General features: G+C 39.3%; 1 protein-coding gene across 11 annotated transcripts in view; it reads left to right on the plus strand.

The window, feature by feature from the left end:
• Positions 1 to 1,295: 1,295 nt before the first annotated feature.
• The window catches only part of picalmb (phosphatidylinositol binding clathrin assembly protein b), a 21,167-nt gene continuing 8,238 nt past the window's right edge, over positions 1,296 to 14,224 (plus strand). For 3 of the 11 annotated variants that reach the window (XR_010928994.1, XM_067594982.1, XM_067594984.1), the window contains exons 1-12: positions 1,302 to 2,208; positions 6,992 to 7,134; positions 7,282 to 7,357; positions 7,461 to 7,563; positions 8,166 to 8,259; positions 8,446 to 8,557; positions 8,673 to 8,779; positions 8,898 to 8,939; positions 10,573 to 10,658; positions 10,839 to 10,962; positions 11,083 to 11,216; positions 12,084 to 12,184. Coding sequence is in view for 9 of the 11 variants with exons in the window: in XM_067594982.1 (XP_067451083.1) it covers positions 2,079 to 2,208; positions 6,992 to 7,134; positions 7,282 to 7,357; positions 7,461 to 7,563; positions 8,166 to 8,259; positions 8,446 to 8,557; positions 8,673 to 8,779; positions 8,898 to 8,939; positions 10,573 to 10,658; positions 10,839 to 10,962; positions 11,083 to 11,216; positions 12,084 to 12,184 (1,252 nt within the window). In the remaining 2 variants the exon portion in view is untranslated. Of the gene's footprint in view, positions 2,209 to 6,991; positions 7,135 to 7,281; positions 7,358 to 7,460; positions 7,564 to 8,165; positions 8,260 to 8,445; positions 8,558 to 8,672; positions 8,780 to 8,897; positions 8,940 to 10,572; positions 10,659 to 10,838; positions 10,963 to 11,082; positions 11,217 to 12,083; positions 12,185 to 12,326; positions 12,989 to 14,224 lie in introns of those variants that run through there. The other 8 variants (XR_010928993.1, XM_067594979.1, XM_067594987.1 and 5 more) reach the window with 7 other exon arrangements.

A 14,224-nucleotide genomic window follows, 5' to 3' on the forward strand; every position in this document is an offset into this window, starting at 1 on the left:
ACTAAAGTGTTGCTGTTAAGGAGAAATTTAATGGCAAAACAGAAACTTATCTACATTTTTAAATGTGTGACATTGTAGATTTTTTTTTTTATCCTCATGGATTTACATGCATCAATACACCTGCAAAATTTGGCACTCGACACCTGTTTGTTTAATGAATTCATTTTTTGCATCCTGATAAGACTAAAACATCTGTGTGGATTCAAAGAGGGACATCAGGTTTATATTTAGGCCTCAACTAAATATTTTCTGGGAAATCAGGGGGCATCTTCTCTTGAACATCAGCAGTTGTTTTAAGGAAACAAGACTATAAAAATGAAAAATCTCTACTTTTGAGTGAAATGACTTTACTGCAAAAATATAATACTTTGGAAAAAACACGGTAAAATGAATCATTTCTTGATTTGGATTTACAGACTTTCATGGCAACTATATGTATGTTTATATTTTAATGACTCACCGCATCAGAAGTCTCAATATACTATACTTTAACTTTCTATTAATATACCACACGTATCTAGAACTGTTCCAACTTCTTTTGCCATTATGTTTTATTAAATTACATTCTCGACTATTCATTCATATCTTACACTGAACTGTAATTTTAACTCACCTGATGGATCTGATTTCAATTTTCTTCTTTTCCTCTATGTAATTTTACTTAATGTCTTTTTCATCACCTCAGCTGTTTTATGCCATGTCTTAAAGTCTTTTTATGTCTTATGTAACGCACTTTGAATTTGCCCTCTGGTTAAAAAGTGCAATATATTAAATTTCCTTAATTAAAAATGTACATTTGCTTTTTAACTTCTATGGGAGAGTTTTGGTTTGTGTCATACAGGGACATTGGGCACTGTTTAGGCTGCCACTGGATAGTTTTGGTGAATTTTCCTTTTTTTTTCTGAATTTACTCTTTAACATTATCATACCAGGATGTATGGGGGAAAAGCACCTAAAATCTCTGATTTATATATATATATTTTAAGTTAGTCTGAAATCAAAATGTCACACTATAATAACACAACAAAACCCTGATATCTCCTGGGTTGTATATACATTTTGTCAAGACACCATATCCCAGTGTTCATTAAATGGATATTACATTTCAGTGAAATTTAAAATGCCATCATATAATATGGTCATTAGGATTTCACCACAGTATTTCCTGTAAGAAAATATAGCATCAATAAGGGAAAAAAGTGCTCATTCCTACACTGTCAGGCCTGTTGCAGCCTGCTCTTATTTCCATGTGTCCACTCCTCAATCAATACAGGCTTCATACTCTCATCCAGGCCTCTGGCGCTCCTGTGATTGAGCATTTGTGCGTTTTTTTCCGTTTTTTTTTTTCCTCCTCATCTCTAGACTGCGGTCAGTTACACCTGCGCCACAGCGGGCCTTATGGGAAGTCAGCGGTGTAACATCTGATTCAGGGTCTGCAGGGCGGTGTTGTGAGCCTTTTCTCCCCCTCATCACCTCAGAGCAGAGCGCAGCAAAGCAGGCCCGCCATTTCCTCCCCTCCTCAGTCAGTGGTCTTTTCTTTCATAGCGCTTTTTTAAAGGCGAGCGGCGGCGGCGGCGGCGGCGGCAGCGGCAAGTGGAGGAGGAGGAGCGGCGGCGACTGGCGGAGCGGCGGAGCGGTGGAGGCAGGCAGGCAGGGATCCGGTGTGCCACATCGGGATGAGAGCGAGACAGAAGCCCGGGTCGGATGAGTCAGCGAGTGGACCCTGTAATCACCGCATCCCCTAAATCTGACACAGTTTGGACTTGAGGCGAGCGGCGCAACAAGAAGCGAGAGATTATAACATTTTTTTTTGATTGTTGTTGTTGTCAGATTCCGCTTCTGTTTATTCCGCCCTCCCCTGGTCCGCGTCTGCCATAGCCTAGATTTTTTTAATTTCCACCAAAATTTCCACCAAAAAAAAAATCAGGGGGGGTCCGGCAAGGTTGCGGAGGAGGTGGATGTTTTATTTATTTTTTTAATTTTTTTTTTTAAAAACTCACATATCCGAAGATAAACACAGACAAGCGTACATTTCTTCTACAAAGTCTTTTGTTGCAGCCTTCAGTGAGTGAGCGAAGATGTCGGGCCAGAGCATCACGGACAGGATAACTGCAGCCCAGCACAGTGTGACGGGATCCGCCGTGTCCAAAACAGTATGCAAGGCCACCACTCACGAAATAATGGGCCCGAAAAAGAAACACTTGGACTGTGAGTATGTTTAAACCGAGTTGAAAAATCACCGCAACCTCCTCCTGCTCCTCAGTGAGTTGTATGGCGATGGTGGAGCTACAAGGCCTCAAAGCCTCAGGATGTTAGCATGCTAGCATGTATGCTAACTGCTTGCTCATGTCAAGGAGATTATTATTTTTTTTATTTTAACATCGAGGTCAGGCCTTGTTAACACGCTATTACACATAATTAAGAGGTTGTTAAAGGTGTAGCAGCTTTTTATAGATACTTACAGATGATTTTCTTGTCAGTTTTTATCATTAGCTGCTGTCAAACTAGCTAGACTCTTAATGTTTCTCGTATTGAATGGCAGCTTTAACTTAATGTGAAGCCTACATGGCAACACATGTGGATACATATTTATGGGTCAGTACATTAACAGGGAAACCTTTTTAAAAGATAATAATAAATCAGTGTGAACAAGTGGGCCCCTGCTCTCACAGGCCCTGATTAACATTTACAGGAATGCTTGCAATCATCTCCCATCTTGGTGCACCTGCAGCAGGACAAGTGTCTGAGTGTTTCAGCAGCACAGGCCAGCCACACAGTGAAATGATGGAGTAATGTGATGCTGGCTGCATCAGACACAATGGGTTGACACTGTAAAGGGGCAAACACAATCACAGTATAGTTAGTTTTTATTTCAGGCATCAGGAGGAGTTTTCATGCTCTCACCAGGGCATCAACCTGAGTGTTATGCTGTTCTGGATACACCCTGACGTCAGCATAAGAGCTTAAATCCTCGTGTGAGCGTAGTCTGATGCACTCAGTCAGAGGAGTCACTGTGTGTCTGTACTTTACAGATGCAGTGGTAGATTTTCTGTATATCGATCTTGCTACTTGCAGATGCACGATGGATGTGATGAAAGTGGTTTTATTCAGGGCCTGCGTCATCATAAGAGTTCAGCAACAGTCCGGGAACAAGTTGCATACTGTATTTTATCTGTCGGTAATGTTTCAGGTGATGTGATTGTCTCACCTGCAGTGATAGCTACTTGTAGTGAACATTTTGGTCTAAAGTTGCAGGTTCCACACCTGTTGTGCCGCTCAGACGACTCCCCCGAGATGAGTGAAAGTTGTGCAGAGTGAGACTCGAGAAGAGAGGAGCCTGCTGTATATACACATAGATAATAACATGGTGTCCTCTGGTTTAGTGTTGAAACATAGAGGAGGCTTGAGTAGATGAGGCAAGCACAGCAGCAAGTTTGTTTAGATTCTGTTTGTCAACTTAATTTTATCTCCATGTCCTGCTCTGACAGAATATAAGCAACTACTTTCGTATGACTATATAATTTAAGGATTGTTTTTATGATTATTAAACAGTTGACAGGAAATAAAGGGAGAGAGAAATGGAGAATGACATCCAACAAAGGCCCCTTGACTAATCTCTACTTTACCTGAGTTATGGGGATCAAATGATAAATAATTAGGGCTGGATATTGCTTGAAATGTTTGAGAGCAGTGCTGATACAATATCTGAGTTTCAGTCCCCAAAGTATCAAAAAGATACTTGTTCATTACCTTACTTTCAGTAATATAAATGTGTTTTTGATTTTTTTTAAAAGTCAGATGTTGCCTGACAACAACAAGAAGAAGAACCTTTTCTAAAAAATTGGCAAAATTATGATTGAAATTAGGAACACTTTTATTTCATACAAGACTACAGCTCTGACATGCAATGCCAGTTTTTGGTGCTTCAAATTTTCTTGATACTCACCGCTACAGACAGATTTCAATCAGGACCATGACAGTAGTGAGGTTTGACACACAACCTTATGCATGGTAAGGGTTTGGCAATAGTTCATTGTGAAGTAGCATCCAGAGCTGCAACTAACAGTTATTTTCTTGGTAGTTGTATAGGTGTATAAATTGTCAGAAAACAGTGAGAAATGGCTGTTACAATTTCTAAGAGGTGAAGTTGACGTCTTCAAATGTCTTATTTGAGAAGATAAACAACTGAGAAGCTGAAGACAGACAATTTTTAGCATTTCTGCTTGAAAAGTTACTTTATTGATTAGCCGATTATCAAAATAGTTGCAGATTAACTTTTTGTCCATCGATTAATTGACTAATTGTTCCAGCTATTTCAAAATGTTTGATACTAGTTCCAGTATAATACCTTGTGTAGGTACCAACATTTCTTGTTTGTTATTGTACCTTACTGTGAGAAATATATAAATACAATTCTCTACAAAACTCCTTTTCTTATTTAAAAAAAAGTTGTCAAATGTTTAAATCTGTCTAAATACAAGCTGTTGTATGAGAATTTGGCCTAAAAATACATAAAAAATGGATAAATTGTATTAAAATAAGGAACTATCTGGTGAAAGATCATGATCGCTTTGGTTTTTGAAATTCAAGCAGAGTTGTATTATAACAATATGATAACGCACAAAGTGATACTGTATCTAAATTAGTCATTTCAAGCAAATTAAACACTAATGAAACTAGTTTTTGACCTTTTTGTTTCACACGTGTGAAGAGTTGTGTATGACGTACAGTGAAACACAAAATATTTGCACAAATTAAAAACATTTAGAACATCAAAATAACTGATTAATTGATTGTAATTTATATGGATTTTAACCATATAGCCCAGCTGCCATGATGACTTTTTTTTAAATTACAGCTGAATTGTCGCACACAGTACAACACAACATCATCTTGCATCGTCATGGCTGTCACATGAATACGTTTGTGTCCCATGAATTAATTAGGTTAGAAAACAGTAATGTCAGTCACTGCGAATATTTAGCAGGCTGATTGTGACATGACAGTGCTGTCAGTTCATCCTCCTCCCCCATATTCTTCTTCCTCCTCCTCCTCCTCCTCCTCCCCTGTGCTCGTCTCCTCTACGTCGTCGTCGTCGTGTTCTTCTTCTCCGAGCAGTGCAGCCACCCATGCTAACCGCTGCTGCTTCTCTGGAAGGTTATCCTGTCCTACTTAGAGTCCCCCGCCTTTTGAAAAGTCAAATATAGGACAGAAAGGGAGGCCCAATTACCCCGTCAGAAAGATGACTGCCGTGAATGGCAGGGTCATTAGCACCGATGGGCTAACATCGTTCATCGAGCACATGGATGTAGAATGAACATATGAGCTGTGTGAAGAGGCAGAAGAAGTGGGACAGCACAGAACATGGATGGTTTACATCTTCATCCGCTGCACTCCATGTTGGTCACTCACAGCTGTGATTTGTCATCCAGTTCGACAGCAGTGATCTCTGATTGCAGTGGGACTAAAACAAGGATGATTTTAGTTTTTAGTTTTCAAATTCTATGTAGAAAACATCCATATTTAACATACTTTTGAACAGAGTAAATGCATTGTTATAACTCAGGTATATAGTGCAGTTTGGTTCTGAATTTTTCATGGCACAGGAAGGTTTACAGTTGTGAAGAGGAGCTGTGGTCTGTACTTGAATTTAAAATCCATTTTCTTCATTTCTGAGGGCTTTAAAAGCATTTTCCACTCAAACCTTTTCAGTAGTCTCTTGACTGAACCCGGGAAAAACCTCCATTTCAAAATTTAGACTGAGAAGCTGTCCGTGTGGAAATTTTTAGGGGGATTTGTTGATGCTGCTTAAAGGTTTCCAAATTGAACACGCTGCACAAATGTAACCTGCTGTGGAGGACACATAAGCATGAGTCACATCAGCTTTTGGCTCAGGCTGGCAAAAATTTGTTTGGGCATCTGTGGTCACCTTTCTCTTTAGTCGTAGAAGGCAGCAGCAGGTGTTTATCTGCTCACCAGCTCCGCATGACGCCTGTTTGACACTAAATTCAACACGCATGGGGTTATCTGTGACTAACAGCATCTTTATAGATGAAAGCGGGTTTCTGAATTAAGTTTGAAATGTTTATCAGCATAGAAAACAAACAGACAAATCTGCATTCTCTGTGAGATCTTCAGAAACCTCCTTTCAGTTCATTTAAGGAAGCACATTGACAATAATGTGGTATTAACAAAATCAGATATCGCAGTGCTCTTTACTCAAAACCTCAATATCCTTTTGATTAGGACTGTTTCTGTTTCATACAGTATTTGATCTAAACTAGGTGGATGATTTAATTTAAGAAAAAGATAAATCAGTAATGTAGAGTCAAAGACATAACTAGAAATTATTATTTAAGAAATCTATCTTTGATTGAACCTTGAAAAACAAGAAGATACAGAAATACCCAAATACCTTGTCTTTCATAATAAGGCTGCAACTAACAATTATTTTCTCAATTAGTCAATTAGTGTTTGGTCCATAAAATATCGGAAGCTCATCATGATGTCATCATGATGTCCTAAAATGTCTTGTTTTGCCCACAAGCCAAAGTTATTCAGTTTACTGTCATAGAGGACTAAAAAAGTGAAAATGTGAAAAGTGAAAAATTTTGATCAGCTGGAATCAGAGAATTTAGACATAATTTCTTTAAAAAAAAAAAAAGACTCAAAATGATTAATTGAATGTTTATCAAAATAGTTGGCGATTAATTTAGCCTACTAGTTGGCAACTAATTGATTAATCGACTAATTGTTGTTCTTGCAGCTCTGATAGAGGTGAAAAACAGTAGCTGAAAATGTTAAAGAAATAAGACAAAGCATATTATTCTTCTGTAATGTCATTTTGATGGATGTGTATGGCAGCTGTGGACAATTTACACATCACCACATTGCACAAGAATCTTGATTTTGATTGGTCATTGCAAATAAACTGCCTTACAATGATCAGCTGAACCTCGTGGTTTTATGAACTTTGTGTTTTTTTCTTCAGATTTGATCCACTGCACCAACGAGATGAATGTGAACATTCCCCAACTGGCTGACTCGCTGTTTGAGAGAACCACCAACACCAGCTGGGTGGTCGTGTTTAAGTCGCTTATCACCACACACCATCTCATGGTCTATGGCAACGAGGTGAGACACACCATATTTAGATTATCCTCTAACAACACAAGAAACTGGTTAGGAGGCAAATTTACTGCAGATTGTTTGAGCATTAATATATTATTAATTAATACTTTGGTTGTGTTGTGTTTGTCTATTTTTTCCCCCCTCATGCAGCGTTTCGTCCAGTACTTGGCTTCAAGGAATACACTATTCAACCTCAGTAATTTTTTGGACAAAAGTGGGTTACAAGGTACTCCAGCCTGCAGCCACACCTACTTCGTGCACAATTTAAAAGATTATTTCGTTAGAAATGACGTACGCTGACGTTGCTACTGCCTCTTTTTCCCCCCTAGGTTATGACATGTCCACATTTATCAGGAGGTATAGTCGATATCTCAACGAGAAAGCTGTTTCATACAGACAGGTTGCCTTTGACTTCACGAAAGTTAAGCGAGGGTAAGGACTGAAAGCAGTTTTTGTATTCTACAATATTAAGACTCAAAATATCCTATTTTGCTTTTTTATATATGTGAAAAAAATGTTTGTCTTGGGCTGCAACAAGATATTTTTTTCATTATCAAGTAATATGTCTTTTTTATGATTAATCAGCTAATGTTTAGGCAGAAAAATGTGAAAAATAAATAGAAAAATACACATCACAATTTCTTCATCAACTTGTGATGTGTTCAAATAACTTTATTGTCAAATTACAATTCAATAAAACAGAGAAAAGCAGCCAATTTTCTCTATTAGAGAAGCTGGAAACAGCCAGTAATTGGATTATTCAATGATGAATGACTTAAATGATTGATTGTCAGGCCTTACTTTGTTAAAAAAAAAAAAAAAGTTAAAATATTCCAAACCAATCAAATGTCAGGCTGCAATTTCAGTGATTTTTTTAAGGTTTAACCTGAAAAGAAAATCAATCAACGTGTGGAGCAGGAGTCAGTCTGTTATCATTTTTCAGGAGCTACACCGCCTGCTTATTATCCTCTCTCCGTCCCCTCTCATCCATCTTTCTCCTCTCCTCCTCTGACTCTCTCCATGTGTCCACGCAGAGTGGATGGCGTAATGAGGACCATGAATACAGAGAAGCTGCTCAAGACCATCCCCATCATTCAGAACCAGATGGATGCCCTCCTCGATTTCAATGTGAGTTTGAGGTGAAGCCTCCTGCAGCTCTGCCACTCGTGTAGTAAAAAGCGGCAAGGAGGCTGCCGCAAGCTGACAATAACGGGAGATGCATCGTCGTAGTCCGCCTACCTTGTTTTTGTACGTCATCAAATTGAAGATAAATGTCGAGCTTGTGTGCTAACTTGGCTGATTGCTTTCCCTCAGGTCAATGCCAACGAGCTGACTAATGGAGTCATCAACGCAGCCTTCATGCTCCTCTTCAAAGACTCTATCAGGCTCTTTGCTGCTTATAACGAAGGCATTATCAACTTGCTTGGTGAGACCTTCATGGACCTCTTTCACTTTCAACCTTCTCTTTGTTTTTGTGCCTTTATATTTTATGTGGTTGGTCATTCAAAATTTAATAAATACATTTATTTGTCACTAAACAGAGAAATACTTTGACATGAAGAAGACCCAGTGTAAAGAAGGTCTGGACATTTACAAAAAGTTTCTCACCCGGATGACCCGGATATCAGAGTTCCTCAAAGTAGCAGAGGTAAAAAACACTAAATATTTATCTTTCTCTCTAAGACGCACCAGTTGTCTGTCAGGAGTGAAATTCTCTTTTGTACTGAAAAGATTGTATCTTATTTCTCTCACTTCTCATCTAACAGCAGGTGGGCATCGATCGAGGAGACATTCCAGACCTTTCTCAGGTAAGCACCGACACTCAAAAGCGATCAGGAAACACAGGCTATCAGCTCTCAGTAGCTTTTCCTTCTTTCTTTCTCTTATTTCCAGCTCTAATTGCTCTTTTCTTCCATTAGCATTGTTTTTTGCCATTTTTCCACCGCATATTACGGCCCGACTCGACTTGACTCTACTTGCTTGGAGCTGTTCTTTTTTGGGGGTCAAAGTTGTAGATAGTACCTGGTACTTTTTTTGGTATTACCTCCGTCGAGGTTCCAAGCGAGCTGAACCGATACTAAAAGGTGACTTTTAGTAACACTGCACACTGATTGGTCAGAGTGAATCGTCACTAGAATCATTACTTGCGCGACACGGGACATCCTGCACAAACCCGCCATTTTTAAATAGCCAAGCTACCATAGCGGCCACAAAATTTGTCTCCTTGCTGTAAAAACATCCACATACCGAGAGTGGACAACACCGTCCCTTATTGATATCCTCCAATGTTCCTATGTGTGTTGCGGTGAATATGACGTCACTTTGGCAACCAGCTACATCGAGGGGTTACTATCTGCATCGGAAAACGAAATCCAGAAGAGGAGAGTCAAGTCGAGCCGGTACCATGTAGTGGAAACACGTCTTTAGTCCAACTACAGTATACGACACCCGACACAAATGTTCCTTCAAATGAGACACTTTGCATGATTTCCTTATAGAGTGCATGTTGCCAGAGGAGGTGGTCTTTTCCTGTTTCTTGTTCTTGTCCTTCTTCCTTTCTTCTTCTTCTTCTCTTGCTCCTTCTTCTTCTTCTTCTTCTTCTTCTTCTTCTTCTCACCTACTTCTTCTACAGTAAATAAAGGTGTCAAGTCCACACTAAGAGTTTTAAAAGTGTGATTGCAGTACACTCACAGTACATCTGCACACAGTGACAGCTCAAAGCACATACTGTTGTGCTGGACTGTGGGCACCAGTATTCAACAAGTATTTTACCCCAGAGACCTGCAGCAAAAATGCACCCCCCCCCTCTGACTGTCACCACCTTTATATTCTGTATTTTCCCCCTTATCTTTCCACTTTAGTTCACAGTTTGTGTAAGTACTATCATTTCACTCTTCTTGTATGTCCGTGACTTGCTTCAGTGTTGTCTTTTTGCATGCCTCTGCTCTGACTCTTGTCTCCTACATCGTGGTGAAAAACAGTTGAAGGAAAAAACACTCTCTGTGGTAAATTCTGTTTCACTTTTGTCACGTTGAGGTGTAAACCGGTGTAGATTTTATGTGAAAATGGCTGCCCCGTTGTGCTTAGACACGGCCCGGTTCAACAACAGCCCAGGTTGTTGAAAGTGCTGCTGTCCGTCATCCCACACAGATGTTATTCTCATCCTAAGTAGCTTTTTGGCTGGAATGCAGTCATTGATCAGTGGTGGGTAACTAATAGTCCAAAATTGGTAGATAACCTGCAGATATGGAGCGAAATTAAACCTCCCAGTCATATATATGAATCGGCTGTAGGTTTAAGAGTGTGGTGTATTTTGTGGTGTATAGTGTTTTCGTTTCTAGCTTGGTTGCCCACCACTGTCCTTTATGGTCTTGTTATCCATTCAGACTTCATTTTCTGTGTCTCCGCAACATGCTGACTGTGTGCTTTCTGTCACGACAGGCTCCCAGTAGCCTTCTTGAAGCTCTGGAGCAGCACTTGGCCTCTTTAGAGGGCAAGAAAGTCAAAGACTCCACTGCAGCCAGCAGGTACGTTAATCCTCCCGTCGCTATTTTACGCTTGAATCTCATGTAATTCCTCTTATATTGTCCTTGAGTCTCAGAGCCTGCATTTCCTTATGTCTTCTTCCTGGAAGATATGAAGCATTATTAAATAAGTAATAGCTTTATCTGCGCTGCATTCAGTGTGAATTTGTATCTTTCCTGCAGGGCCAGCACTCTGTCAAACGCAGTGTCGTCGCTGGCGAGCACGGGGATGTCTTTCACTAAAGTCGATGAGCGGGAGAAGCAAGCAGCTCTGGAAGAGGAACAGGCCCGACTCAAAGCTCTGAAGGTGGCTTTGCTATTTGGAAAAAAACAAACTTAGGTTTACTTTAACACACGCTGAAAAAAAAGATTTTCGCAGTGTCAATTTTGCTTGTATGTTTGAACTGGACTCCCTTAATTTGCTCAGGAACAGAGGCTCAAGGAGCTCTCCAAAAGGCCCTCCTTCGCTACCACTGATACATCACCAATCTCCACCACCGGGGGCACTATCAGCACAGCGCCAGCCATCGACCTCTTCTCTACACCCAGCTGCTCTAATGGGTACTGGCTGGATTTACAGAACAATATAAAACACGTTTAGTTTTTAAAATCTTACCGATGTTTAACTGCATTTTTCAGTCACTTTGGAGCTGAAACTTCAGACTATTCAGTTAATTTAATAGTCAATCAACAGAAAATTAACCGGCACCTATTTAGATAATCAAGTAATCATTTCAGCTGATTTTAAAGCAAAAATACCAAATATTCTCCTATTTTAGCTCTTTAAATGTGACAGTTTGTTGCTTTTCTGCGTCATAAATGATTCATATTTTTGGATTTTGGAGTAATGGTCGGATAAAACAAGAAATTTTAGGGCTGCAGTTAACGATAATTTTCATTATCAATTAAGCTGCCCATTATTTTCTTGATTAATCGATTAACTGCCTTGTCTGTTATATTTTCAGCTAGAATTTATTAGACAGACAGTGGTGATGTCTTCAAACGTCTTGTTTTGTCTGATCAACAGTCCAAAGAAATTCAGTTTACCATCATGTACGACACAGAAAAGCTTCAAATCGCTTCAAATGACTAAAACTATTATTTTATTATGAAAATAATTGCTGATTGATTTTCTCTTGATCGACTAATCGTTGCTGTTGATATTTTATATATCAACAATTAATCGAGAAAATTACTTTATAGATATTTCCCCAAAATTCAGACTGACATATTTGGTATCTTTGGAAACGTTATGATTTCTGCTAGAATGTAAAACTATGGTTTTTAAAAATTTTTGGTTTATAATGCTTTGGAGTTTCCTTAAGTCCTTTTTAAAGTGTTTATAAATAATAAATCATTTACGGGTTGATTAACATATTAGTAAGGAGAATATGTAGGTTTAAAACGATGCTTCTTCTCTGTCTGCAGTGCCGTGAAGATGGAGAGCGACCTCTTCGACCTGCAGTCAACTTTCCAGCCGTCCATGCAGTCCGGCTCAACAGGGCTTCCAGTGGCGACAGCGTGGGCAGGTAAAGAACCAACATCTGTACTTCTGGACTTTGGTGACCTGTTCTGCATGCTCTCTTTTCTTTAGTTGTCTGAACTCTGATGCCCACCTCTTCCTCTCCACTCTTTTTTCTGTCTCTCTCTTTTTCCTCTTTGCCTGCCTAGATCCTTTCACCTCTGCTGAAGCTGGAGATGATTCCATGCCAAACCTTAACCCTTTCCTCTCAAAACTCGTTGTCGATGCCACTCACTTACCTGTCGTGTCTTCAGACGGTGTTAGCTTTCCCTCTAGGACATCTGGTCATGAAATGTTTGGTGGTAACGACTCATTTTTTTGTTTCTCCTCAAAAAAGTCTTGTCTCGCTCTTCTTGCTCATTTCTCTGTATAAGCATGACTAGCTGGCATGTTTACTGTGCTGCTGTAGTTTAAATGTTGATTAGCTGTCTAAGGTGTAAAGTCTCTTTCTTCTCTTGTCTTGTCTGTACAGTGCGCCTCATTGCAGTCCATACCAAGCTCAAATTATGTTGTTTTTTTAGTGAAAACGCCTCTTTAGTTCTCTTAATTACCAAACCAGAACCCTCCATGTCCCCCCTATAGAGGCCATACGCCCATTTGCTTCACAGTTAACTTTCATCCCCTATTTTGATAAGCAGTTTGGTTCTGTGTTGTAACAATGCCGTAGAGCTTTTAAGTTGAAACCTGTTCTTCTTTTACCAACACTATTTTTGATTCTCCAGATCGTTACAATCCCTTTATTGACACAAACTCATCCGTTTCAACCAATTACAAACGTACAGTGCGGATAGAACACTCCATCTCAGGTACTATGATGGCTCACCATCCCAGCCTATGTTTCCTGAGCCCTGGAAAACATAGGATCCTATGCAATACCCCAAGGGCCCTTTTTTTAAATTTATGGTAGTAATATTGATGCATATTGATGCATATTAGAGGAATAGTTTGACATTTTGGGAAACAGGCTTATCTGCTTTCTTGCCAAGAGTTTGATGATGATTGATTCAGCTGTTGTGTTTGTAACGATAAATATGAAGCTACAGCCAGCCGCTGGTTAGCTTAGCTTAGCTCAAAGACTGGAAACAGGGGGAAACAACTAGCTTGGCTCTGCCCAAAGGTAACAACATCTACCCACCAGCACCTCTAAAGCTCACTTATTAACATGTTACATCTTGTTTGTTCAATCTGTTAAAAAACTTGCGTATAAAAACAATTTAGAGGAGTAATGTACCGGACTATTTCATCCAGTGGAGACGTTACTGGTCCCAACCACAAAATAATCCGGCTCATAACCCCTCGTAACATCGCAAAGTATTGTTTTTACTCTTCAGCTGTTGGTAGGTAGAATGTTTTTACCTTTGTACAGAACAAAGCTAGCTATTTCCCCCTGTCTTAATGCTATGCTAAGCTAACTGTCCACTGGCGGTTGCTTTGTATTAGAGCTGCAACGATTAGACGATTAATCGTTTAGTCAGTCACCAAAAAATGAATGGACAACTATTTTGATCATCGAATAATTGTCGTCTTTTAAGCAAATATGCCAAAATGTGTTCTTGTTCCAGCTGCTCAGATGTGATGATTTATTGCTTTTCTTTGTCATTTATTATAGTAAATTGATTATCTTTGGGTTTTGGGCTGTAGTTCAGACAAAATAAGACACTTAAAAACTTCTAAACTAAACTAAAAACAGGCATTTTTCCTTATTCTCAGACATTTTATATACAAAAAGATTTATCGACAAAATAATCTTAATTGATAGTGACAATATTCGTTAGTTGCAGCCCTACCTTGAATTTATCATACAGACATGAGAGCGGTATTGATCTTCTCATAATGTCGAACTTTTCCTTTAATCCCTTCTTCTTGGTTACTACAATACTATTCTGCAATATTTTATCCTTCTACAAAGTCTTAAATTTGACTTAAAACACGCAGAATTAAGCACTATGTAAGTGTTATACATGTTAGCATATCTTTTCTTCCTGTCTGTATTTCTGTCATTTCCCACCTGTCTCTCTGGCCTGGCCCTGAAACGCCTTTTCCTTTT

This window comes from Thunnus thynnus, chromosome 7 (genome assembly GCF_963924715.1).
Source record: "Thunnus thynnus chromosome 7, fThuThy2.1, whole genome shotgun sequence".
Lineage (NCBI taxonomy): Eukaryota > Metazoa > Chordata > Actinopteri > Scombriformes > Scombridae > Thunnus > Thunnus thynnus.